This window comes from Lepus europaeus, chromosome 10 (genome assembly GCF_033115175.1).
Source record: "Lepus europaeus isolate LE1 chromosome 10, mLepTim1.pri, whole genome shotgun sequence".
Classification (NCBI taxonomy): Eukaryota; Metazoa; Chordata; class Mammalia; order Lagomorpha; family Leporidae; genus Lepus; species Lepus europaeus.
The window spans coordinates 64,185,140-64,212,974 of NC_084836.1; the positions used below are offsets into that span (position 1 = coordinate 64,185,140).

Sequence of the window (27,835 nt, forward strand, 5' to 3'; positions counted from 1 at the left end):
CTTTTAAAATAAAAAAATAAGCAAATCTAAAAAAAAAAAAAAAAGTCTCCATGGAGACCAGAATTGTGGTATAGCAGATTAGGCCTCTGCCTGCTATGCTGGCATCCCATATAGGCACTGGTTTGTGTCTCAGCTCCAATTCTGATCCAGAGAGAGAGAGAGAGAGAGAGAGAGAGAGAGGTCTTTAATCTGCTGGTTCACTCCCCAAATGGCTGCATGGTTGGGGCTGAGCTGATCTGAAGCCAGGAGCCAAGAGCTGCTTCTGGGTCTCCCACATGAGTGCAGAGTCCAAGGCTTGGGCCATCCCTGCTGCTTTCCCAGGCACATTAGCAGGGAGCTGGATCAGAAGTGGAGCAGCCAGGACTCCAAACCAGCACCCATAGGGGATGCTGTCACTGCAGGCTGGGGCTTTAACCCACTGCATACAGTGCCAGCCCCAATTTACCAGTTATTATTGCACTTATTCGTGTTCTCACTTCATATAGATGGAAATTATGTCTCTGCCTCTCTTTGTGCTTAATCAGTTTTCTACTCATAACCATCAGGAAATAAATCATATGTCCTAACAGAGGGCCTAAAAACCTAAGTGGCCTTTGGCACTTTCCTGAAAGTTTCAAAGCTTTTCAAGTTACCTATATTGGGGAATATTGCGGTACAACCCCAGTTCCATGCTAATGTGCCTGTAGAGGCAGCAGGAGCTAGCCCAAGTTCTTGGGCCCCTGCCACCCACCTGAGAGACCAGGCCATACTTCTTGACTCCTGGCTTCAGCCTGGTACACCCCAGCTGTTATGGTCATTTGGGGAGTGAACCAGCAGATGGAAGGTCTCTGTCTCTCCACCTCTCTCTCTCTCTCTCTCTTCCTCCCTCTTTCACTCCCTCCCTCCCTCTCCGTCACTCTGTTTTTCAAATAAATAATTTTTAAATAAAGAAAAACATAGTTATTTATATAAAATGTAAGATTCACTGTTAGAGTTAAGATATTAGTTTTATTTCTATATTGCATTACCTATCAAGTCTGGAAACAGAACTCAAGTGGAAGATATTTTTCTGTCTGTTTCACCCTATCTGTATGCCTCTGTCTTTCAAATAAATAAATATTTTAAAGAATTTATTGGCCGGCGCTGTGGCATAGCGGGTAAAACCACCGCCTGTGGTGCCGGCATCCCATATGGGCACTGGTTGAGTCCCAGCTTATCCGCTTCCAATCCAGCTCTCTGCTATGGCCTGGGAAAGCAGAAGATGGCCCAAGTCCTTAGGCCCCTGCACCCGCATGGGAGACCCGGAAGAAGCTCCTGGCTCCTGGCTTCAGATCGGCGAAGCTCTGGCCTCTGCAGCCATCTGGGGAGTGAACCAGTGGATGGATGACCTCTCTCTCTCTCTCTCTCTCCCCCCCTTCCTCCCTCCCTCCTCTCTCTTTCTCTGCCTCTCCTCTCTCTGTGTAACTCTGACTTTTAAGCAAAATAAATAAATCATAAAAAAAATTTATTGAGCAAGAATAAAAATAAAGCCCATCCAGTAGAAATAAAACCAATTCTCTGAAGACTGCTGTTGGCATCTGCAGGGGTCAAGAGAGTGACCATGGGCTAGGAATTAAGAATGTTCCTCTATAAGCCTGAAGCTTCCTGAGAAGTCAAGAGTCTGATTTATGCACTTTATTATTTTTTTAAAAGATTCATTTTTTATTTGAAAGGCAGAGTTACACAGAGAGTGAGGGAGAGACAGAGAGAGAGATCTTCCATCTGCTGGTTCAATTCCCAAATGGCCACAATGGCTGGAACTGGGCCAGACCAAAGCCAGAGTCAGGAACTTCTTCAGGGTGTCCCATGTGGGTTCAGGGGCCCAAGCACTTGGGCCATTTTCTGCTGCCTTCCCAAGCACATTAGCAGGGAGCTGGATCAGAAGCAGAACAGCTGGGAATCCAATCGGTGTCCAGGCACTGCAGGCGGCAACTTAACACACAAAGCCGCAATGCTGGCCCCAGATTTATGCACTTTAATCTATAATTCAATACAAATTATAACGAAACAAAGCAAAACAAAAAGTCTTACCCTCACAGGAAGAATAGGCTTTCTGAATGTCTCATTACTGGTATCAGCAAAGTTCAAGTGGTAACCCCAAAAATCTCCATGTTCTGCCAAAATTCCCCACTCTTCTCAACATTCACAGTCTACCATTTTCTCCTTCAGGAGGATCATGCCCCTGATCCTTAATTATGTCAGTTATCACTAGAATCCAGGACTGCCTGGCTATGCCTCATGTCCTAGACTTGAATGTTCCCACAATCTGTACATCACTGTTTCTGACTCCATCTTATACCCCTTCCAATTGCTTGAAGCCCTTTCACAATTGAACTGAGGCTCAAAAATCTGCAAAATCCCTGGTTTTCAGCTTTGCCCAGTCCTGGCTGTTGCGGCCATTGGGAAGTGACCAGTGGATGGAAGACCTCTCTTCCTGTTACCTGCCTTTTTTTGTAAAGCATCAATGATTTCACTATTCTTCCACTCAAAATTCACCATAAACTTGTTTGTTCTTGGTTCAGTTTAGCAGAATGCATGTTTCTCTGACAGTTCTTTTCAAACTGAAACAATGTCTTGTCCTTCTTAGAGCCTTGAACTAGATCCTATTCAAGTAACATTTTGGTGCAAAAAAAGTTTGAAATCCATTCATAGGGTTTTTATTTTCTTTTTTCTTTTTCTTTCTTTTTTTTTTAAAGGAAAGGTTTATTGTCGGGTGGGGAAACCCAACAGGCATAGTTTTCTATAATGTGCCTTTTCAATAAACTTAAAAAACATCAATTGAGAGAGAGCTCCCATCCACTGATTTACTCCCCAAATACCAGCAACCACCAGGACTGGGCCTGGCTAAAGCAAGAAACTTCAAAAAAGTCTCCCTCATGGGTGTCAGGAAGTACTTCAGTCATTAACTGCTGCTTCCCAGGGTAGGCATTAGAGGGGAGCTGGGGTTGGAAACAAGCCAGGACTTGAACCCAGGCGCTCTGATATGCAAAGCAGGCATCCTATGTATGTCACCTCAATGTAGTTTAAACCAGACTGATAGTGAATACTTCTAAACTGTGAGAACGATTGCATCAGAAAATAAAAAGTAATTTAAGTGGACATCTACAGTGTTTATACTGGGTCATGATGTCTCCTTTGGGGTTTGTGGCCAATGTTTCATTCCCTAGACCCAGAAGCTATTCTTACCCATTGCTTCCCTTTCTTTGACTTAAAATATGAAATTAACCTCTAGTTTCTTGTTTTGTTAGAAGACTCACCTTAACTGGAAAGTTCTCACCATCTGTTGTGTAATTTAAAGAAAAAAATTGTACATGTCAATCTATAAAGTTATTTCGCTGTTGAATATATTTCAGTTCAGTTCTCAGAAAAATAACTGAGTATACAGATGCTAAGATTATGATTGAGGCCAGCGCCGTGGCTTAACAGGCTAATCCTCCGCCTTGCAGCGCCAGCACACTGGGTTCTAGTCCCGGTTGGGGCGCCGGATCCTATCCCGGTTGCTCCTCTTCCAGGCCAGCTCTCTGCTATGGCCTGGGAAGGCAGTGGAGGATGGCCCAAGTCCTTGGGCCCTGAACCCGCAGGGGAGACCAGGAGAAACACCTGGCTCCTGGCTTCGGATCAGCAAGATGAGCCGGCCGCAGCGGCCATTGGAGGGTTAATCAACTGCAAAAGGAAAACCTTTCTCTCTGTCTCTCTCTCTCTCAATATCCACTCTGTCAAAAAAAAAAAAAAAAAGATTATGATTGATAAAATTACTATGATCTGGTAATTTTTTAGGAGCTTGTTAGGATTAAATTTGTAAAATGGCATCTAATACTTGCCAAATATTTTCTAGTTTGTCCCAGTCAGGTTACAGATTTCTCTCCCAAAAGCCCTGACACCTTTAAAATGTTTGAACTTGATTATTTTTCCATGTATAAAGGAAGTTTGTTAGTGAATTTTAAAAAGGGACCTGAGATAACTTGGGTCCTAGCAGCTAATGGAGATTACCGGCATAGAAAAACTGTTTACAAACTGAACTACAGAAAGAAGCCATTTCCAGAGCTAAAATGGAATTCCCTTAAATATGCTCCGCAAAGAATGATACAGGAAATATGTAAACCGAGAATTAGAATGGGTCTAAATTTTTAGAAACTATTTCATGTGAAACTATTTCCCATGGCTGTTCTTTTGGTAAGGGAAACTGCTATTTAGGATTGCAGTCTTACAATCTTTGATTCACTTTTAACATCATTACCAAATTCTTTCTAGAACAAAGTGTTAGTCTTCTTAGAAAAACTTCAGTAGCTTGCCATTGTCAGAGCAGTGCCATTATCTGGGTGTGACTTTCTTAACTTTTATCTTGGGTTAGCTCCTCGCACTCTGGACTAGCTAGGCCAAACTGCCTGCGGTCTACATTCAGCCTACCATCAATCTGTTTGACTCGAGTTACGGTTTTTAAATTTTTCAGTCGGAAAAAATGAAATTGCTGTATGTGAAAACACATTCAAATTCCAGCTCTTGCAATAGTTTTACTGGTACACAGTCATCCTCATTTGTACACACTGTCTACAGTTTTTTAAGCAGTTCTAGAATTGAGAAGTTACAACAGCGCCCTTATGGCCTATCTGACCCTTTATAGAAAAAGCTGGCTAACCCCTGACCTAGACATTCTAGTTTCTATCTCCTTACCTATCAAGGTTTCTACTGTCACCTTTATGAGGCTGTCAAGGTAGAATTTTCAAGAAAGTTAAAAACATTACTCTTTTTAAGATTTATTTATTTGAAAGGCAGAGTTAGAGAGGCAGAGGAAGGTCTTCCATCTGCTGGTTCACTCCCCAAATGGCTGCAACAGCCAGAGCTGGGCCCATCTGAAGTCAGGAGCCAGGAGCTTGGAGCCTCTTCCCCTCTTCTGGGTCTCCCACGTGGGTGCAGAGGCCCAAGGATTTGGGCCATCCTCTGCTACTTTCCCAGGCACATTAGCAGCGAGCTGGATCAGAAGTGGAGAAGCTGGGACTTGAACTGGCACGCATATGGGATGCCCGCACTGCAGGCGGCTTTACCTACTATGCAACAGTGCCGGCCCTTAACAACATGATTCTTCCACAGTGAGCTAAACTCCAACTGGCAGAATCAGTAAAATGGTAAAGCTGGTTCCAGGAACATTTAAAGAGCAAAGTATTGGCCGGCGCCGCGGCTCAATAGGCTAATCCTCTGCCTTGCGGCGCTGGCACACCGGGTTCTAGTTCCGGTCGGGCCGCTGGATTCTGTCCCGGTTGCCCCTCTTCCAGGCCAGCTCTCTGCTGTTTGCAGTGGAGGATGGCCCAAGTGCTTGGGCCCTGCACCCCATGGGAGACCAGAAGCACCTGGCTCCTGCCATCGGATCAGCGTGGTGTGCCAGCCGCAGCGCGCCAGCCGTGGCGGCCATTGGAGGGTGAACCAACGGCAAAGGAAGACCTCTCTGTCTCTCTCTCACTGTCCACTCTGCCTGTCCAAAAAAAAAAAAAGAGCAAAGTATTGACAGGTTTAAGAGTAAAAATTAGAGTAAGGCCGCAAGTTACTTTTTTTTTTTTTTGTAAAAATTTTATTTGAAAGACAGATTTACAGAGAGAGGTAGAGATAGAGAGGTCTTCCATCCGCTGGCTCACTCCCCAGATGGCTGCAACGGCCAGAGCTGGGCTGATCCAAAGCAAGGAGCCAGGAGGTTCTTCCGGGTCTCCCATGTGAGTTCAGGGGCCCAAGGACTTGGGCCATCTTCTGCTGCTTTCCCAGGCCATACCAGAGAGCTAGACTGGAAATGGAGCAGCTGGGACTAGAACTGGTGCCCATATGGGATGCTGGCACTTCAGGTCAGGGCTTTAACACGCTGCACCTCAGAACCGGCCCCAAGGCAGCAAGTTAAATTGTTTTGCATCCCACAGGGCAATACCACCTTAACTTTGGGGTTTGTTTTTCTATCAGAAATCTTACGAGAAATTTCACAATGTCTAGCCAGGTCAAACACAGGTATCTAGAATTAAATAACCCTGGGGCAGATTATAAAGGTCCAGTGTGAACTGAAAGGCCATTCAGCCACTCCTTGCCTTATTTGCCACTTCGGGTAGTTTTTCTTAAGGCCTGTCCTGATTCTTCCAGCCAAAGTACACCTCTCATCCTTTCAGGCTCCCATTCTTTTCCCTACTTTTATTATAGCACCCAGTTCTGTCTTCCCCGACAGGTATTAGGTCCCTAGGCATCCCAATACTTAAAGAACTGGGATTTTATCTTCCTTTTGGGACTTGCGTGTAGGGTCCAAGCTCAATAAGCCCCCAGCACCGGTCTTGCCCGAGTCACAACACCTTCTCCCTTAATATGATGGCCTCACTCTTTCCAAGCTTCTTATGCTATTTTCCTTAAGCCTCCGTCTTCCAAAGAGGTGAATTTCCCCCTTACTTATGGTAGGCGAGCTCTGTTTTGATATTTTTGGTTACCACCCATGAAGATCCTTAACTCGTAAAAAAAATTAAAAAAAAAAAAATTTGAGACCCTTCCCCCAGCTGACGTCCGCAGAGACACGGAGCGTCCTGGTCTCTCCAGTCCCGGACACGGGCCCTGTTCCTTCAAACATTCTTCCTGTGCCACCTTCGGCACCAGGGTCTCAGAGCGGCGGCAAATGCCCCAGCCCAGGCCCCCAACCTTCAGAAACATGGCCTCAGGCCCTGGACTAAGTTGGGCCGCGGTCGCAACTGCGCCCCTCACAGGCGCGCCACGTCCTCCCGCGGCTGGCTCACTCCCTCCGAAGTGGCCAAGGCCCCACCTCGCTCCTCAAGGAGCACGACCCCGCGTCCCTCCGCCTTCCTCCCGCGGCCGACGCGGCCCGTGCCCCAGCGACATCGCCAGGGCCGCGCGGCCGCGGACGGTTGGGCAGCCAACGGCTTCCTGACGCGAGGGGGCAGCGCGGCGGGCGAGGCGGGAACGCGCGGCCGGGGGAGGGGGCGCCGACGCAGGGCGGTGCCGGCGCGGGGAAGGATCGCGAAGGAGCGGGAGGCCCCGCCCTTTCCGTAGAGATCTCTAGAAAGCCGCGCAGCAGCCCGAAAACACAGACTGCGCACGCGCGGCGGCCGGGCCCGGGCATTTTGCTGCGTCACCAGCCGCCGCCCGGCCTCACCACCCCTCGCTCGCACGCACGCACGTTCCTCCTCCGTCCTCGCGCCCCTTTTCCTACACTTTCCTCTTCTCCCCGACCGGAGGAGCCGCTCGCGCCGCGCGGTGCATTCTGGGGACCCAGGTCGAGCCCGCCGCCGCCGCCGCCGTCGCCGCCGCCGCCTGAGGGGAGCGAGGAGAGGCCGCGACCGGGGAGAAAACGCCGGAGTCGCCGCCGGAGAAAAGTCGACTCCCCAGCCGCCGCCGCCAGCGAGGCCCGCCCACCCGCTCGCCCGTCCCCCTGCCCCGTTCACAATGTGAGTGCGACACCCCGCCGAGCGGAGGTCGCCCCGGGAGTGAGGCCGAGGCCGCCCCGGGGCCCCCCGGCCTGGGCCCCTTCGCCCTTCCCTCCTCCATGGTGGCAGTCGTTCCTGGGGGTGGGAGGGCCGGGGTCCTGGTTCCGGTTACCGTCGGCGGGGGGAGGACGTTTTTTCTCCAGATGTCCTCTCCCCCCACCTTTAAGCCGTCCCTCGGCCTCCCCTGCCCAGTATTCGTCCCTTTTTCGTAACTTAGCCCCAGGCCCTCAGCCCCTGCGAGCTCTCGGCCATGCGGGCGCCCTGCAGGCGGGGACCCTCGTGGGCTGCCCGGGCAGTCGCTCCCGCTGCCCGTGACGCCGCGCCAGGGCCAGGTGCACCTGTGGTGGCGGCCACCAGGCGCCCGCGGCCCGGGCTCCCCGGTGGAGCGGCACGCGGCCGTGCGCCATGCGCGCCGGGCACTGCTAGGCAACTTCCTGTCTGCTGGGTCGTGGGGGTACTTGCAGGCCGCCTGCTCCCCCCAGTGCTTGGGGAGAGGAGGGCGAGTGCCCACCACGCACTCGGCGGCTTCCCTGGCGGCGAGGAGGAGTGACCGTTGAGCAGGTAGTTGTGCACGTGTCCAGGCCAGGCCGGAGAGAAGTTGTGGACATTTTCTGTGTTCCCCAGGAAACTTGAGATCTTTCCTGATCTTTTCGCTGTGAGAAGGGAAGAGGTGTGTGATCACCTTTTGTTAACGTGGAAGCGACTGCAGATTTTTTTTTGCACTTTTTTTTTTCTTTTTATGAATCATGGTAAAGTCAAACCTTGGTAGTTTTCCTAAGAATTCTCGGCCCTGCCGCCGCCAGGCCTTCCATTCTTTTCAGAAAAATCTTTACCTCTTCCACTGCGCGGATAGTCGGGGTTTGGGGGTCATTTTTGCTTCATGTTCTTGGGTTTCCTGTGTGCTGACTTCCCTGAAAATTTTAGAGATGAACAGTTGAAGGGGAGCAAATTTGATTCCCACAGAAAGTAATACACTTGAAAGAGTTAATGTCAGGTGAGTATATAGGGTAAAAATCTCCATGCCCTCCAGCCAGTGAAGAGCACCAAGGACGCTCCAGAAGAAAGCCTGTATCCCTGCAAGGGCATGTGTTAGCATTGTGGAGAATTTTTTTTCCCTCAAAAGGGATGTCTAAATTTTTTTTTTTTTAAAGAAAGATTTAGATCTATATAAAACAGTTCCTAATTTTTCCTTTGAAATCTGAATTACATGGCAAAGAGTCAGTCTTAAAACGACTTTTATAACTTGAAAATTGTCAGATACAGCATTACTAACGTGTAAATGCAGTCACGTAGCCAAACGAAATAGCTTTTCAAGAAGAAATATTTTTTAAACAGCTTGAAATAGTGACTCTGGAGGTCAGAAAAAGTAGCTGAATGGGTAGGAAACATGAAGTTTTGTAGATATGTGGGGACTTAACGTTTGTAGAAAAATGAGATTAAAGGTAAGGTTATTTTAGTCCAAAAAATTTTGAGCTCATAGTTTATGGACAATGTGTATTAATTTATAATTGTGCATTACAAAAATTTTTACACCAGAATTTTTCCTCCACAAATTCTTAAAAGTACCCTCTTAGATTAAAAACTTGGAAGAAAAGTGTAGCAGCCGTAGTCTCCATGTGGTCACACGAACGCTACCTTCAAAATGAGTGTTTTCCAGAAAGCAGGTAATTCTTACTCTGTTCAAAATGGTATGTGCCCTCTTGTAAATTTTTCAGGGGGTCTTACCTAACCTAGTGACTTAAATGAAATTATAGAATGAATATTATGAGTTGGAAGAAACCTTTAATGGGCCATCTAGTTCTCAGAAGAATCTGACTTGACTGATATGGTTTCTTTTTTATTGATTTTATTGATGTCTGTTATAAAGATTTTTTGTTTTTTAAATATATAGAGGGAGACAGTTAGGTATCTTAAAGGCTTGGAGGTGTGTGTTTATCCGAAGTTATAAAAGTTTTAATAGTTTTTATGAGAACTCTTAATTTCACTTCTTCCTTGTAGTAGGTTGGAATTTTAAAGTCTCTTTTCCCCCTTTTGAGAATTTGTGCTAACCTAACCTTAACGAGGGGTGCCACTGAGGTTTTCTTTTAGTTATTGTTGTTGGGTACATTAACAAATATAAAGTAAAATGTTTTATTTTGAGATACTCGAAGTCATTTTTAATGCTTCATGTCTATTGTCTTGAAACACACTATGTCTCTGTTGGTTAAAACCTTTGCTACAACTAAGCATTGTAGGATAGGATCCCCAAAATAAAATCGACTTTCAGGACATCTTTCCCTAGTAAGCATCTGGTGTATAGTGAATTTCTGAAAGTTAGAAAAGAGTAACTGGTCATGGCCTTTGTTCAGTGTTGATTTCCTAACCACTGTAACCTGGCAACTGGATTTTCTTCTTTTTTCTTTCCCTGTGCTGAGTTAGACTTTAACTAGAAGGCAGTAGAAACTGGAAATGACATGACTGAGTGCAAGCCACTTTTGCTAAATTAAGCTTCTACTGTTTATATTTTGCTTGAAACTCTTTTAGAAGCCATATGATTTGGTGGTTTTAACATGGTTAGTGATTGTTATATCAACTGTTTAGAATCACCCTAACTCTTACTGCATTTATTGTGTTTTGCTGTGGAAAATCAAAGTATGTGGTATTAAACTTAATAATTTATGTGGATGGGCAATGATAGGTTTTAAGTTGAAGCTGCTTCCCTCATATATGTATGAACTTATAGTTTTCCATGAAGATGCCAGTTAACATTTGCCTTGAGCATTAGGCCCTCCTCCCCATAACATGTTATTACAAAGCTGAAATAAAATGTACTGTTGGTAGATTTTTTTTTTGTCCCACAGTTGCTTTTCACATGTAGTTAAGCTTTATCAATAAAGAATGTATGTATAAGTATCATTTCCAACTCAGGATATTCAGATACCTTCATGGATTGAAAGGATCTCAGTCAACAGGTATTTTAAGTTTTTAATATTAGGCTCTGGGAACTGATTCTTAAAAGTACTGATTAGTATCATAAGAGGAAGTCCAAAATGGGATTTTTGACAGACTTTCTTCTTTTTTGAGATGTATTTATTTTGACAAGAGAGATCTTCCACCCACTGATTCACTGCCCACTGACCGCAACAGCCAGGTCTGAGCTAGGCCAAAGCCAGGAACTGCATCCAGCATGATGGGAACTCATACTTGAGCCATCAAGTATGCTTCTCAGGCGCATTAGCAGGGAGCTGGATCTGAAGCGGAGTAGTTGGAACTAGGACTCAAACCTGCTCTCCATTATGGGATTTGGGCATCCCAAGTGGAAGCTTAACCCACAAAGTCTACCTCCAGAAGACTTTTGATACTTCATAAAAAGGAAAACAACTTTCAGGGTGTACCTTCTTTTTCCAAATAAACAGCCATGTCTCTCTGGTTCAGATTTATTATATACTCTAAGCTGCTTGTCTTACAACCTATGCCATACTTCTTTTTGATTTATTTATTTGGAAGAGTTACCAGAGAAAGAGAGGCAGATGCCTTCCATCTGCTGGTTCACTCCCCAGATGGCAGCAAGCACTGGGACTGGGCCAGGCCAAAGCCAGGAGCTTCTAGGTCTCCTACCTGATTGGCAGGGACCCAGGTACTTGGACCATCTTCTGCTTTTCCATTAGCAAGGACTTAACAACAACACCCATATGGGATGCCAGTGTTGCAGGTGGTGGCTTTACCTGCTGTGCCACGATGCTGGCCCCTGTGCCATACTTGACATAATGGTAGTAAATGCTTGGTGTATAGGATTTGTATCTTATTGAGGCAATAAAGATTGACAGTTAACCTTGAATCTTTTTTATGAAGAAAAAAAAATTCTAAGATTTATTTCAAAGAGTGGCAGAAACAGAGCTCTTCTATCCACTGGTTAACTCCCAAAATGGCCACAGCTGCCACGGCTGGTCCAGACTGAATTCAGGGTCTTCCATGTGAGTGGCAGGGGCCCAGGTACTTAGGCTGTCATCTGCTGCTCTCAGGCACACTAACAGGGAGCCGAATCAGGAGTGCAGGCAGAATTGGAACTAGCACTGATATGGGATGGTAGTCTTGCAACTTAATTCACTGTGCTAAGGCACTGGCCCCTAGAGAAATATCTTTATCTGCTTTGGGAATCGTAAAAGGAAGAATGCGCAGAAGCAGTAAGGTGAGGAGGCTATTAGCTCGAATAACTTTTACCTTTATATCTTAGAACAGAAATTGCCAAATAAAGGAACTAGCACAGAAATTCAAAGATGTTGTTTCATGGTGCCTTTGGTGCCTTTTTACTGTCTTGGTGGTCCAAAAGGAGTAATTACCAATTCTTCCCAACAGGCTCCTAGTTATTTGAGAAGCTAATACACAAATATACATACCATAGCTACTAACAGGATAATATACATAGGTGTCACTTCTGTTAACTTGTTGGTTTGTGTGTGATGGGCTGGTGAGTTGAGAGTACTTGTTTTGATTTTTTTTTTTTTTTTTTTGTGAATCAGCTGTCACCAGAAATCAACTTTGAGATGAGACTTTTTTTTTTTTTTTTTTTAAGATTTATTTATTTGAAAGTCAGAGTTACAGAGAGAGAGAGAGAGGGAGGGAGAGAGGTCTTCCATCCTCTGGTTCACTCCCCAAGATGGCCACAATGGCTGGAACTGCACCTTTCCGAAGCCAGGAGCCAGGAGCTTCTTCTGGGTCTCCCACGTGGGTCCAGGGGCCCAAGGACTTGGGCCATCTTCTGCTTTCCCAGGCCACAGCAGAGAGCTGGATTGGAAGAGGAACAGCTGGGACTAGAACCGGCGCCCATATGGGATGCCACCGCTTCAGGCCAGGGTGTTAACCCACTGTGTCACAGCACCGGCCATGAGAAGATGAGACTTAATGGAGAGGACGTTGAAACTGAACCACCTCAAACTGGTATAATGGCTTGCTTGGTGTCTTGTGTGACGTTCAGTGAATTCCTCTCATTTTTTAAAGATTTATTTATTTCTTTATTTGAAAGTTAGAGTTACACAGAGAAGGAGAGTCAGAGAGAGAGAGAGAATGGTCTTCCATCTGCTGGTTCACTCTGCAAATGGCCAGAGCTGAGCCAATCCGAAGCCAGGAGCTTCTTCTGGGTCTCCCACGTAGGTGTAGGGGCCCAAGGACTTGAGCTGCCATCTACTGCTTTCCCAGGCCATAGCAGAGAGCTGGTTAAGAAGTGGAGCAGCTGGGACTCGAATAGGTGCCCATATGGGATGCCAGCACTACAGGCTGTGGCTTTACCCACTATGCTACAGCGCCAGCCCTCCAAATTTTAAATAACCCATACAACCCAGTGAGTTCTTCCATGATATTCTGGTACCCCTTGGCACATGATCTGAGAACCACAGAACCATCACATTTATTCATGTGGCCATTTAGAAAGTTTTATGTAGTAGTATAACTAATGTGCAGAAGATCTGAAAATATGAAAAGTGTATCATGGGGTTTCTCTAAACACTGTGTTAGTGATGGTTTCAGATATTTGTAAGTGGGTTTTCTTTTTGTTTGTTTTAATTTGAAAGGCAGAACAGCACAGAGGGAGATACTCCATCAGCTGGTTCACTCCCCGAATGGCCACACTGACCAGGGCTGGCCTAGGTCGGCCTGGGGCTGGCACTGTTGCACAGTGGGTTAAAGCCCTGGCCTGAAGCACCGGCATCCCATATGGGTGCCGGTTCTAGTACTGACTGCTCCTCTTCCGATCCAGCTCTCTGCTATGGCTTGGGAAAGCAGTAGAAGATGGCCCAAGTCCTTGGGCCCCTGCACCCACGTGGGAGACCCAGAAAGAAGCTCTTGGCTTCGGATTGGCGCAGCTTTGGCCGTTGTGGGCATCTGGGGAGTGAACCAGCTGATGGACGACCTCTGTCTCTACCTCTCTCTGTAACTCTTTCAAATCAATAAAAAAAAAAATTTTTTTAAAGGGCAGGAGCCAGGAACCCCATTTTGGTCTTACATCTTTTCACTTCCTACCCAGGTGTATTAGCAGGGAGATGAATTGCACTGATGCCAGTCCCCACGCCAGGCTTTCTCCGCTTAAAAACTGCTTAGTTTGAACTCAAGAATTCCTCATTTTCCATAGCAGAGCTTAAGTATCTCACTTCAGGTATTACAGGCTGAAGTAGATTTAGTTTTTTTATTCCCTTTTGCAAATGATAGACAAATATTTATTTTGAAATTGGTACTTCTGGGGCTGGTGCTGTGGTGTAGCAAGTAAAGCCACCACCTGCAGTGCCAGCATCCCATATGGGTGCCGGTTCTGGTCCCAGCTGCTGCTCTTCCGATCCGGCTTTCTGCTGTGGCCTGGGAGAGCCCAGGTCCTTGGGCCCCTGTGCCCAATGGGAGACTGGGAAGAGGCTCCTGGCTCCTGGCTTTGGATCGGCGCAGTTCCGGCCATTGTAGCCATCTGGTGAGTGAACCAGCGAGTGGAAGACCTCTCTCTGTAGCTCTTTCAAATGAATAAAATAAGTCTTTTTTTAAAAAAATTAATATTTCTGCAGCCACTGTTGTCCAGCAGATTAAGCTACTGCTATTAACTCTAGCATCCTAATTGGAGTGCTAAGTGCTGGCTTCTGTGCTTCTGATCTAATTTCCTGTTAATGTACCTGGGAGACAGAAAAAGGTGGCCTGAGTGCTTGGGCCCCTGCCATCCACATGGGAGACCTTCCTGGAGTACCTGGCTCCTAGCCAGACCTTTCTGTTGCAGCCATTTGAGGACAAAATCAGTTAATGGCAGATATCTGTCTTCTCTGTCACTCTTTTTTTTTTTTTTTTTTTTTTTTTGACAGGCAGAGTGGATAGAGAGAGAGACAGAGAGAAAGGTCTTCCTTTTTGGGGCTGGTTCACCCTCCAATGGCCGCTGCATCTCGCTGATCCGAAGCCAGGAGCCAGGTGTTTCTCCTGGTCTCCCATGTGGGTGCGGGGCCCAAGGACTTGAGCCATCTTCCACTGCCTTCCCGGGCCATAGCAGAGAGCTGGCCTGGAAGAGGGGCAACCGGGATAGAATCTGGCACCCCAACCGGGACTAGAACCTGGTTCTGTCACTCTTTCAAATAATCAATAGAAGTTAGTGTGTCTGAATTTGATGACATCTTTTATTGCTGCTGATCTTTTTTTTCTTTCATCTTAGTGTTGATTGTTCTACAACACTTGTTTATATGCAGATACTTTTTGGCTATATAAAAGATTAGTTAATCTAGTCTTCAAATAGTTTTTTCTTTTATTAGAAATCTGTTTAGTTTATTTCTAACCCTATAAGACAATTACTCTGTTAGTAAGCTGTAGTAAAAAGCTAATCATATTATTATTTTCAGCATTCAGTCATTGCACTCTTACAGTAAGCTCACAAGGGAAGTACAATTACCTTTGAATAAAGCATGTGAGATTGTGTACTAGACAACGTGTTACATTCTCTAGTATTTTACATATTTACATATCAAAATAGACAAGTTTTTGAAGTACTAACAATATCTTACGAAAAATCATATAGTTATATCAAGAAAGGTAAACCACAAACAGTAACATGTTTGCCTACTTTTTTTAGAAGGTTGGGTTTTTTTTGTTTGTTTGTTTTAGTTCATCACTAATTTGAACATAAACTTAAGGGGTTTTTGTCTGTTTTGTTGGCTGCCAGAAGGATTCTTGGCAGCATGTCCAATAAGTTCACAAAATATTTTACCTGCATAGCTTAAGTACATGTGAAGTACTTTTTGGTTAATGCTGAGTCTGACTGGGGATTCCTGCAACACCTGCTAGGTCAAATTCAGTATCCTATTGTATTCATTGGAAAGTGGATTATAGATGAGAGAGACAGTTTTTTTGTTGTTTTTAATTTTTTTTTTATTTTTTTTAATTTTTATTTTAGGATTTATTTACTGGGGCCGGCGCTGTGGCATAGTGGGGAAAACTTCCACCTGCCATGCCAGCATCCCATATGAGTGCCAGTTCGAGTCCTCGTTGCTCCACTTCCAATCTAGCTCTCTGCTCTGGCTTGGGAAGGCAGTAGAAGAAGGCCCAATTCCTTGGACCCCTGCACCTGCATGGGAGACCCGGAAGAAGCTCCGGGCTTTGGATCAGTGCAGCTCCAGCTGGATGGAAGACTTTCTCTCTCTCTGCTGCTGCAACTCTGCCTTTCAAATAAATAAATCTTAATAAATAAATACCCTTTTTTTTTTTTTTTTTAATTTTATTTGAAAGGCTTAGAGAGGTCTTCCATTCACTGGTTCACTCCCTAGATGGCTGTAACAGCTGGAGCTGGGCCCGGACCCATCTGGAGCTAGGAGCTTTCTCCCGGTCTCCCACACAGGTACAGGGGCCTAAGCACTTCTCTATCTTCTACTGCTTTCCCAGGCCACAGCAGAGAGCTGGATTGGAAGTGGAGCAGCCAGGACTCAAACCAGCACCCATAAATAAGGGATGCCGGCACTGCAGGCGGCAGCTTCACCTGCCTGTTAACACCACAGTGCCAGCCTCAACAGTTTGTGAGAGCAACCTATAAATCCAGTTTTCTTTTATAGTTTATTAAATATTGGGGCTTTGCTGTATTTTCAGAATTCTGAAAAAGAAGTATAACCAAGTCAGTATATACCCTCAAAGTACATTGGACTTCTTTGTGAGCCCTTATTAAGAGTGTTTAGATTGTTATTCATGGTTGATTAAGTCTGATCTTTTTAAAGTGTGTGTCAACCTCATAGGTTCCTCTTTTTAATCTAAAGAGGTTGACTCTTTAATTAAAACTCTTGGCCGGCGCTGCGGCTCAATAGGCTAATCCTCCACCTTGTGGCACCGGCACACCGGGTTCTAGTCCCGGTCGGGGCGCCGAATTCTGTCCCGGTTGCCCCTCTTCCAGGCCAGCTCTCTGCTATGGCCTGGGAGTGCAGTGGAGGATGGCCCAAATCCTTGGGCCCTGCACCCCATGGGAGACCAGGATAAGCACCTGGCTCCTGGCTTCCGATCAGCGCGGTGCGCCAGCTGCAGTGGCCATTGGAGGGTGAACCAACAGCAAAGGAAGACCTTTCTGTTTCTCTCTCTCTCTCACTGTCCACTCTGCCTGTCAAAAAACAAAACAAAAAAAAACTCTTGCTTGTTTAGTTTTTTATTTCTTTGATAGACCACTAAATAAAATGGAAAAAAAATAGGTTTCAAAATAGTTCTGCTGTTTTATTTAAAAGGTGTTATTAGACTGTCCTTGTACCTCATTTAACCATCACTTAAAGTTTTTTTCAGTATATTTATAATATTTTACAGTTCCAAGTGTGTGTGTGTGTGTTTTTTTTTTTTAAGAGGTTTATTGTGAGGTGGGGAAAGCCTGATAGGCCAGGGGGGAGAGTAAGAGAGCAAGATTCAAGTATTTTGTTACTAGATACAGCATCCTGATTTTTCCCCCAATGATTTAAGAATTATTAAGAACCTAGATATTAATAGTTTGTCACACTTATATATATAGAAACTTTTAATTTATAAAGAAATTGCTGATTATTTTGAATCATCCTCTACATCTATTGAGTCACTAAACAATAAAAAAAATCCATAAAAAAAAAAAAAAAAAACGGTGATTGGACTAAACCAAGAGGAAAGTATTAAAGATAACTGGGGGAGGGATTTCATCAACATCAATTTGTGTTTATATTGTTGGCTTTAGTTAAGTGTGGGACATTTCACTCAGAATTGTATTTTTGGTGTCTTAGAGTAAACAAAGCTAGTAAATACTGAGTTGCAGTCCACAAAATTCTCTCTCCTCCCTCTCCTTTTCACCTCCTCCTTTTTTGTGAAACAACCTTTTACAAACATAGAATTAAATTTTGGCTTCTGGTTAGGTAATTTAAATTGTTTTGTATGGGTCCAGCTTAGTGGCATAGCAGGTTTAGCTGCTGCCTGCAATGCCAGCATTCTGTATCCTGTGCCAATTCAAGTCCTGGTTGCTCTGCTTCTGATCTAGCTCCCTGCTAATGCACCTGAAAGGGGAGTAGGGGATGGCCCAAGCATTTTAGAACCTGCTACCCTTGGGGCCAACGCTGTGGCGCAGCAGGTTAACGCCCTGGCCTGAAGTGCCAGCATCCCATATGGGCACCAGTTCAAGACCCGGCTGCTCCACTTCCGATCCAGCTCTCTGCTATAGCCTGGGAAAGCAGTAGAAGATGGTCCAAGTTCTTGGGCCCCTGCACCCGCATGGGAGACCCGGAGGAAGCTCCTGGCTTCGGATCCCCGCAGCTTTGACTGTTGGGGCAACTGAGGAGTGAACTGGTGGATGGAAGACCTCTCTGCCTCTCCTCTCTCTAACTCTTTCAGATAAAAATAAATAAATCTTAAAAAAAAAAAACTGCCACCCACATGGGTGACTCATATGGAATTCCTGGTAGTGTAGCCATTTGGGGAGTGAACCAGCAGATGGAAGATCTCCCTCTGTTACTCTACCTTTCAAAATAAGTATTTTTAAAAAAATGGTTATTGTGACATGGGAAATGGTTGTACTGGTTTGGTAAGGCTTCTATAACAAAAACAAGCTGGAGAGTTGAAACAGCAGTTATTTACACACACACACACACACACTCACACTCTTCTGAGGCTGGTAGTCCAAAATGATGGGGTCAACTGGGTTGGTTCTTATGTGCGGTCAGCCTTCTTGACTTGAGATAGTCAATTTAGTGTTCCTTTCCTCTTTGTATTAAAGCCTATTCTAAAGCCTCACTTTTACTTAATTGCCATCTAAAGATCCTATCTCCAAGTACAGCCACCTTCTGAGGGACTGAGTAGTCCCAGGACCAACATTAAGATTTGGGGAAAATATAGTTCAACCCATGACAATTTCATGACTAGATTACTGTTTGAATATGAAGAAGATTGATTGTCCCCTGATTCCATGTTCTTGATAGGAACAGAAGCTGAAGAGCTGATAGACTTAGTTTTTGATATAACCTTTGCAATAACCCAGTCATCAGTGGGTTGCTCTCCTGTTACTTTAAAGATTTATGTATTCATTTAAAAGGCAGAAATAGAAGGGGAGGGAGAAAGAGCTCTTCCATGGACTGGAAGAGCTACCCAAAATGGTAGTGACGGTGGGGGCTGGGCCAGGCTGGATCCAGAAGCTTCATCTAGGTCTCCCATGTGGGTGACTTGGGCCATCTTCTGATTCTTTCTCAGCCATATTAGAGAGTTGGATTCGAAGTGGAGCAGCCGGAGACTGGAACCAGTGCCTACATGGGATGCTGGCACTGCAGGTGGAGGCTTAACTTTCTGAGCCATAGCGCCAGCCCCTGTTACTGTAGCCTTAATATGGAATTTGCTCTTTACAGAGTAAACAGTACTGATAAATATGTTCAGATTATGTGGCTACAAAAGCATTTACCAGGATTTATTGAAATAAACATTTATGAAATCTAATAGGATAAGAATTCCTGTCAACAACCAGGCTAATTTTTAACTTGATTGCGGTTTTAAAGCAAAAAAGGGTAGAATATAGAATAGTACAGTGACTCCTCAAGGACCTGTTACTCAGCTTTAGCTATTATCAAGATAAAGTATTTTATTATATATTGCTCCCCTTCTCCCCTTTAAGCAACATCTACAATCTGAGTAAAACTAGGGCAACATGATACTTGCCTCTAATTTCCGAGTTTGGTTTTTTTTTTTTTTTTTTTTTAATTAAATAAGATTTATTTATTTGAAAGAGTTACAGAGAAGAAGAGTCAGAGCTATCTTTCATCTGCTAATTCATTCTCTAGATGGCCAGGTATTTCTTCCAGTCTCCTGTGTAGGTGGCAGGAGCCCAGGTACCTGGGCCATTAGCAGAGAGCTGGATCAGAAGTAGAGTGCCCAGGAAATGAACCGGTGTCTATATAGGATGCCGGCGTCACAGGCTGTGACATTACCCATTGAGCCACAATGTGGCCCTTCATTTCTAAGATTTTAAAGTGAATGGTAATTGGACAATCATAGCTGTATTTTATATGTATATGTGTGTGTGTGATTATTGTAGTCTTTTAAGATTTATTCATTTATTTGAAAGGTGGAGGACAGTCATTTCCCATGCTTCTTTTTTTTTTTTTAATATTTATTTATTTACTTGAAAGAGTTACGCGGGGGTGGGGGGGGCGGTCTTCCATCCGCTGGTTCACTCCTCAGATGGCTGCAACGGCTGGAGCTACACTGATCAGGAGCTTCTTCCTGGTCTCCCACGTGGGTGCTGGCACTTCAGGTCAGGGCGTTAACCCACTGCACCACAGCGCCAGCCCCTACCCATGCTTTTTAATACCCATAGTTCTTAACATTAGTAGAGATGTTGAATAGTATAATTTCACTGAAATTGTATTAGTTTACTTTTTTTATTCTGTAAAGTTTAGTTTTAGGGGTAGGTCTATAAAGGAATAGCAAATGATTTCTGACAGGGCTAAGCAGTGGTTATTCTGTAAGGCATTGTTTGATGTTTTAAATCTCATGTTAGAAAATTGGTGTCATTCTGAAACTAAACCTTGGTAGAGCCCTGAGTTACCTTGGAATGTGACATCTTTCATTTGTTTAACTTTAGATGTTACAATTCATTAGCCTGACTTTTGTCCAATTTTATCTTTGTAGGCAGCCTGCTTCTGCAAAGTGGTATGATCGAAGGGACTATGTCTTCATTGAATTTTGTGTTGAAGACAGTAAAGATGTTAATGTAAATTTTGAAAAATCCAAACTTACATTCAGGTAAATTGCCATTTAATATCATTGGATGAAAAGCTTACCTGAGACAACTAACTTCGGCTTGCTTGTTTTAGGTTTTCACTGAAGTTTTTGTTACTTTTTATCTCTTTGAAAAGTCTTAATTCTTTTTTTTCCCCAACAGTTGTCTTGGAGGAAGTGATAATTTTAAGCATTTAAATGAAATTGACCTTTTTCATTGTATTGATCCAAATGTAAGTAATCTTGATGCTTTAATCTGATTTTTTAAAAAGATTGATTTATTTGAAAAGCAGAGGTGGGGTGGTAGGGGGAGAGGGAGGGAGGGAGAAGGAGATGATCTTCAGCTGCTTATTTGCTCCTTTGATGACCATAGGGGCCACAGCTGAGCTAAGCTGACACCAGGAGCTCTGTCCTAGTCTCCCATGTGGGAAGCCGAGGCCCAAGTATTTGGGCCATCTCCTGCTTCTTTCCCAGGTCCATTAGCAGGGAGCTGGAGCTGGATTGGACATAGAGCAGCTGGGACTAAAACCGGTGCTTATGTGGGATGCTAGATCTAGTCTAAGGCAGCTTAACCCACTCTGCTACAATTACAGCCCCCTTTAATCGTGGTCAAATCATGAGGGAATGGACATACTTCAAGTATCCTTAATAGTAGACACTAATCCTGCCCCCTTTTTTTTTTTAAAGATAGAATTTCTCTGATTTCCTCATGCAAACTGCACATAAAAGAATAATCCTTTTTTCCTATACTTTAGGATACTAACTAGATATATTTCTGTCTTGCAGTATTTTCCCCTTTAATTCAAAATTCTTTTCTGCTTGTTCTTTTTGTTTTTGCTATCAGTATTTGAGTATAGGAAGCTACTTTAAGACTTTATTCTGTTTACCCTATGTAAGGGAGGAGGGAAAATGATAACTTCCCAGGTTTTTGTTTTGTTTTTTTTGAAACTGGATAGTCACAGGTGTGTTTCTTTTCAGTCTAGAAACATAAGGGAAGAAGTAAGAAAGGAGAGGTGAGAAATGACAATCCTTCTTTCTGTCTTGTCCTGATACTGGAGAGAAATAGTGTGATGATACTTTTCTTTTTAGGATTCCAAGCACAAAAGAACGGACAGATCAATTTTATGTTGTTTACGAAAAGGAGAATCTGGCCAGTCATGGCCAAGGTTAACAAAAGAAAGGGCAAAGGTAGGTTTCCTTTCTTTATTTTTTTGAAAGTTTAATATTTTTACCATTTGTCATAGCCAAGTAAAAAACCTCATGTGTTGTGTGAAGTTTCACAAAACAGTATTTACTATTACTACCTTTTTTCTCCACACTGAGTATTTTAGCCTTTTTTGTATATGTGTGCTACTTACGTGTCCCCACAGCTCAAAAAAAATGTGGATTCTTTTGTTTTTTGTTTGTTTTGTTTATTAAGAGTTAGAGGGAGAGACAGCTCCCCAGATGGCTGCATTGGCTAGGGCTGAGCCAGGCTGAAACCAGGAGCTTTATCTGGATCTCCCATGTAGGTGCTAGGGGCACAACAGTTGGGCCATTTTCTGCTACTTTTTCTTTCTTTTTTTTAAGAAAACTTTTATTTAATAAATATAAATTTTGAAAGTACAACTGTTGGATTATAGTGGTTTTTCCCCCAATAACCACCCCAATTTCCACCAGCAACCCATCCCATCTCCTACTCCCTCTCCCATCCCATTCTTCTTTAAGATTTTTTAAATTCTCTTTATATAATTTTTACTGCTTTTTTTTTTTTTTTTTTTTTTTTTTTTTTTTTTTTTTTTGACAGGCAGAGTGAATAGAGAGAGACAGGGAGAAAGGTCTTCCTTTTTGCCGTTGGTTCACCCTCCAATGGCCGCTGCGGCCAGCACATCATGCTGATCCGAAGCCAGGAGCCAGGTGCTTCTCCTGGTCTCCCATGCGGGTGCAGGGCCCAAGCACTTGGGCCATCCTCCACTGCCTTCCCGGGCCATAGCAGAGAGCTGGCCTGGAAGAGGGGCAACCGGGATAGAATCCGGCGCCCCAACTGGGACTAGAACCCGGTGTGCTGGCGCCGCAAGGCGGAGGATTAGCCTGTTAAGCCACGGCGCTGGCCTTTACTGCTTTTTCAAGACCATTAGTAGATTGGAAGTAGAGCAGCCAGGACATGAATTGCTGCCCGTACGGATGCCAGCATCACAGATGACAGCTTTACCCACTGTGCCACAGCACAGGCCCTAGATAATGTGGGTTTTAAAGTGCAGATTGACCGAGGAACGCTTACAGTGATGTTTTTGTTGATCTATAGCTCAATTGGCTTAGTGTGGACTTCAATAATTGGAAAGACTGGGAAGATGATTCAGATGAAGACATGTCTAATTTTGATCGTTTCTCTGAGGTAAGTTCCTTTCACTACATTTTACCACCCCTTTGCGGTGCATTTCTTTTTTTAAAGCTTTATTTATTTGAAAGTCAGAGTTAGAGAAGGAGAGGCAGAGAGAGAGAGGTCTTCCATCCGCTGGTTCACTCCTCAGTTAGCCACAACGGCCGAACCTGTGCTGATCTGAAGCCAGGAGCTTCTTCCTGGTCTCCTACATGGGTGCAGGGGCCTAAGGACTTGAGCCATCTTCCATTGCTTTCCCAGGCAATAGCAGAGAGCTGATCAGAAGTGAAGCAGCCAGAACTTGAACCAGCTCCCATATGGGATGTGGGCACTGCAGGCGGAAGCTTTACCCACTACACCACTGCAGTGGCCCCTGCAGTGCATTTCTGTGTAGTCATTTTAATTTGGTTGTAAGCACCTGGTAGTATTCAAAATGTGCACCATTTTGTTTTCAAAAATCATTCTGCATTGACAGTTTTGAAATGTAACCTCTATGATTTCAAAAGAATTGTTAAAGCTGATGTGTAAAAGCAAAAGACAAGCCATAACAGTCTTACCAGTCCAACACACCTAGTTTTCCTTCTAGCATTGGAACAAGTCAGTGGTGGAGGGTGTGATCACAGTAGTCTTGCATTTCGGATCTATAAAATACAAATAAACACCTTTAAACACAATCCTTGTGAGATATTGACACTGGGAAGTATGCAGGAATATTTTTAGTTTGAAAAAAAAAATGGGGTTTAATTAGCCTGTTTTCTAAGATGTCACTCAAATGCATATTGTTATGGCCAATGAAAAAATGATATCTCTGTAGGCAGAATAAATCTTAAATGTACTAGAGATGAGTTATATTAGGTTATAAGTTCAGTGTGCACTTAAATCCATTTCTCATTGGTAATTTGAAATTTTGAATTAACTTGACTTCATTTGTATTTCTTCATTGAGAACTAAGAGTTAAAAAGAGCCAAGTTTCCACCTTTGTGCATGCAATGGCTTATTTAACATCTCTCAATTATTCAGGCACTTTCAACAGAAGAGAAGAAAACTATATATTGCTGTGATTATCCTTATTTGTGTACAAGTCACATCTTAAAATTGTTCTCTTTTGCGGTTTTTGTTCTCTTTGTTTTACCTTTGAAGTAGCTCTTGAATGCTTTAAATTTTCTCTTGCTATTCTATTCTTACCTCTTAATATTGTGCCTAGCACACTTTGAGCATTTTTCCTGCTCAAAGAAACTGAGTATGATTGGAGATGGAGAAACTACTAGTTCCTCCTGTTAACACAAGACTGGATTGCCCATAATTTTTGTGCTGAGAGACTTGACTAGGAGGAGTGTTGTGTGTGTTTATTGAGATAAGAACGTTTAATGAGATACACCTCTTAACAAATTGTAAGCACATCACAGCAGATGTTTTGAACTTGCTCATATTGTATACAGCTGTAACTTTGTACCTGTTGGAACACCAACTCCTTGTTTTCCCTTCTAAGCACTTCAGCCATCTTTTGCTGCCTTCCCAGGCTTTTTAACAGGAAACTGGATCAGAAACAGAGAAACTAGAGATTATGGGTTGTTAGCATCACAGTTGTTTCCGTGACTGTCATTTCTCTTAGCTTAATATCTTCAAGGCTCTTAGGCTAATAGTACTCAATCTTTTAAAAAAAATTCATTTAAAATATTTTATATTGCTTATTTGAAATACAGGAAATTTGCTGGCTCATCCCCTAAATACCATGACAGCTAAGGTTGAACCCAACTGGATCTGGGGGCTTAGTTCAGGTTTCCTACCAGAGTAGCAAACACCCAATTATTTGAGCCTCCTAGGGTATGCATTAGCAGGCAGCTGGAATGTAGAACAGAGACAAGACTCAAACCTAGACACTCCAATATGGGACGCATGCATCCTAAGTAGCATCTTAACGAAGGTGTCAAGTCAGATGCCTGCTATAAACTGTATTTACAAAGTTATAATTGGATTTTATTTTTCTGGAATTCAAATGTTACAGAGAATTGTCAATTTGAAGAAATAAATCTTTCCACATCTGTTAATAGTAGTTTAGTCTTTATTTCTATGTCCTCAAAATTTGTACTATTAGCTTTATGATTTAAACAACTAAAATTGAGAATTTGTCATAAGTTGTTTATTGGCTCTTTACACTATAATTACAGAATACTATAAATAATAACATACACCTGTTCTGAGATAAAGTTTTAACAGCTGCAAAAAATCCCACCCACCCACCCCCTTTATTTAACCAAAATAACCAATATTCAGGATTTTGATGTTTAAAACATTTCTATCATCTTGCTGCGTGAATTTTAGTAACTTCACTTTTCTTTAGAAAAGATTTAGTCTTCCCTACAGGTTTTCAGGATTTCATGTAACTAACTTTTGCAAAAACAAAGGTGCTTGAGTTTATCATGTGCAAAAAATCTGACAGATTTACAATCTATTCTGGAGTATGCAATCTAGCAATTAGGGCTTAATTTTAATATCTGAAATTTTACACTTCACATAGATGATGAACAACATGGGTGGTGATGAGGATGTAGATTTGCCAGAAGTAGATGGAGCAGATGATGTAAGTCTAAAATTTTATTTTCTGTTTACTTTAATAGTAAGAAGCAATGTATTCACAGGATAAAATTTAAGGTTACTTTCTTGGGCCACTTCAAGAGGTTTTTTTTGTTTGTTTGTTTCTAAAAAAGTACAATAGGGAAAAGCAGTTTTTAAAATGTGTGCATTTTAAAGACCATACCTTAAAGTGGCCAGATTTCGCATAGATGCATTATGTGTACCTTATTTAATAGTTACTTTAAGGATCATTTTGTCTTTCTTTGTTAGAAAGTTTATAGGCCGGCGCCGTGGCTTAACAGGCTAATCCTCTGCCTTGCGGCGCCGGCACACCGGGTTCTAGTCCCGGTTGGGGCGCCGGATTCTATCCCGGTTGCCCCTCTTCCAGGCCAGCTCTCTGCTATGGCCCGGGAAGGCAGTGGAGGATGGCCCAAGTCCTTGGGCCCTGCACCGCATGGGAGACGCACCTGGCTCCTGGCTTCGGATCAGCGAGACGCGCCGGCCGCAGCGGCCATTGGAGGGTGAACCAACGGCAAAAAGGAAGACCTTTCTCTCTGTCTCTCTCTCACTATCCGCTCTGTCAAAAAAAAAAAAAAGTTTAGAGAGGGAGAAACACAAATCTTCCATCTGCTGGTTTACTTCCCAGATGACTGCAATGGCCAAGGCTGGACCACACCAAACTTCTGCTGGGTCTCCCACAAGGGTGGCAGGGAACCAAACACTTAGGCCATCTCCTATGCTTTTCCCAGACTATTAGAAGGGAGCTGCATCAGAAGTGGAGTGGCCACGGCTTGAACCAGCGCCCATATGGGATGCCAACATTGCAAGCAGTGGCTTTACCTGGCCATAGTGTTTACCCCAGATTATTTTGTCTTAAAATGATAAGTTAAATAAACAAGTTTTATAGCAGAATTGATCAGAGGCTAGTTTTTTTTATACTTGAGACTACTTTCTCAGCATTCCCTGTTAGCTTTTTTTTTTTTTTTTTTTTTTAATTTATTTGAAAGGCAGAGTTAGGCAGAAAGAGAGGTGTTCCATCCACTGGTTCACTCCGCAGATGGCCAGAGCTGTGCCGATCCAAAGCCAGGAGCTTCTTCCGGGTCTCACATGAGGGTGCAGGGGCCCAAGCACTTGAAACGTCTTCTATTGTTTTCCCAGGCCATAGCAGAGAGCTGGATCAGAAGTGAAGCAGCTGGGGCTCGAACTGGCACCCATATGGGGTGCCAGTACTGCAGGCGGCAGTTCTGCCCGCTATGCCATAGCGCCAGCCCCTTTCTCAGCGTTTTATTAACATCTTCCAGAAAATTACTGAATGCAGTTTGGAAATTAATTCAGAATGAGCTGAATTTAAAGTTGATTGTCCATTGTTCATGAGCCATTTTTCCTCTTTGATGAAATGCCAAGTGGGAGGGGGACCAATTTAGGGCCAAATTCAAATGATAGGTTAAATTCTTAGCAAAAGCACATGCTAGTTTTTACAAGGATTAGATGGTTGCCTGTTCATTTGTTCACACCAAATAGATAAACTTGGCCTTAAATTAGATGCTTTAATTCCTTGACTTAATGTAACCATGTATTTTTGCTACTTTGGTTTAAAGAATATGATAATTCAGCTTTTTAAAGGTAAACTGTTGAGTTCACAGAGTAATTTGTTAAGCCTGGTAAATTTTTTTTTCCCTACTTTAGGATTCACAAGACAGCGATGATGAAAGTAAGTGTCTTTTTAATTTATTTTTGGTATTTTTCCTATAAGACTTACTTAAAATTGGTATTATTCCCTGGTATTTCATATTAAATTTTTTTAAATTCTTTCAGAAATGCCAGATCTGGAATAAGGAGTATTGTCATCACCTGGATTTTGAGAAAGAAAGTGATTTCTCTGCAAAATTTCATAATTGAGAGAATTCCTGAGTTGATAGCTCTAAAGGCGGATGCTGTATTTGCCTCCTTTAACCCATTTTTCAACCTATTTGTTTTTTAAAAAGGCTTCATTAAGGGTTGATATGTACCATTGTATGGGGCAGTTTTAAGTCAGCTAAGGCAATAACCTTATGCATGAACATTTCCCAGACTTCATGAAGCTGTTGAGGTCCTAGATAATTGATACAGCAGTTGTGATAAATAAAAACATTTCACTTAAGTCTCCTTTACTTCTTCATAACATAGATACTGACATGATAGGAAGTGCTCAGCTTAGGGAAAGATAAGTAAATTTTAGGGTTTAGAACATGGACTCAAAAGTGGCTGAAACAAATTGGCTGACACCTTAAACTGATAACCGGCTATTCCTCTGGTGTATCCTTCAGGAGTGTTCCACTAAAGTTTATTTTTCAAAAAATTCACTTCACATTATTCTATGTAAGTGATCACTTGTCAGTGTTCCAGATGTATCTTAGCTAAAACTAGTGAATGCCCTAACTTAGATGGTTTTTGAAGCCTATACATTTGGTATTGTTTGGCCCTTAAGCTTTTACATCTCTTAGCATGGAGGACGAAGAAAGCTGTACATTGTTGCTTGAGAGTCTGTACATTTAGACCAGATTTGTATTTGCACTGTCAGTATGGCAAATGAGTGAAAAAAAATGTTAATACACTATTGGAAATTTTTTTTTATTTCTTTTTTTTTTTTTTTTCTGGTTCAGCTTATACCAGGGCTGAAAACCTCAATTTATGTTCATGACAGTGGGGATTTTTTTAAATGTCTACATTCTTTCTAATAAACTGTTGGAAGACTTCTTGGCTGTCC

At 43.2% G+C, this 27,835-nt stretch overlaps 1 protein-coding gene across 2 annotated transcripts; it reads left to right on the forward strand.

Moving 5' to 3' along the window:
* Nucleotides 1-7,053: 7,053 nt before the first annotated feature.
* PTGES3 (prostaglandin E synthase 3) lies at nucleotides 7,054-27,824 on the forward strand. Of its 2 annotated transcripts, XM_062203426.1 has the most exons (8): nucleotides 7,054-7,436; nucleotides 20,067-20,180; nucleotides 20,320-20,389; nucleotides 21,246-21,344; nucleotides 22,441-22,530; nucleotides 25,034-25,096; nucleotides 26,776-26,800; nucleotides 26,905-27,824. In XM_062203426.1, coding segments are annotated over exons 1-8 (483 nt in total). In that variant the 5' UTR covers nucleotides 7,054-7,434; the 3' UTR covers nucleotides 26,925-27,824. The 2 variants fall into 2 exon arrangements, with proteins under 2 accessions (XP_062059410.1, XP_062059409.1); XM_062203425.1 differs by lacking the exon at nucleotides 25,034-25,096 and having other exon boundaries at nucleotides 7,107-7,436.
* Nucleotides 27,825-27,835: the final 11 nt, after the last annotated feature.

Bases quoted from the DNA above. Each gene is read 5' to 3' on its own strand.
- PTGES3 (XM_062203426.1), top strand. The intron at 20,181-20,319 runs GTAAATTGCCAT...TTTCCCCAACAG, and splicing joins AAATCCAAACTTACATTCAG to TTGTCTTGGAGGAAGTGATA. The intron at 21,345-22,440 runs GTAGGTTTCCTT...GTTGATCTATAG, and splicing joins TAACAAAAGAAAGGGCAAAG to CTCAATTGGCTTAGTGTGGA.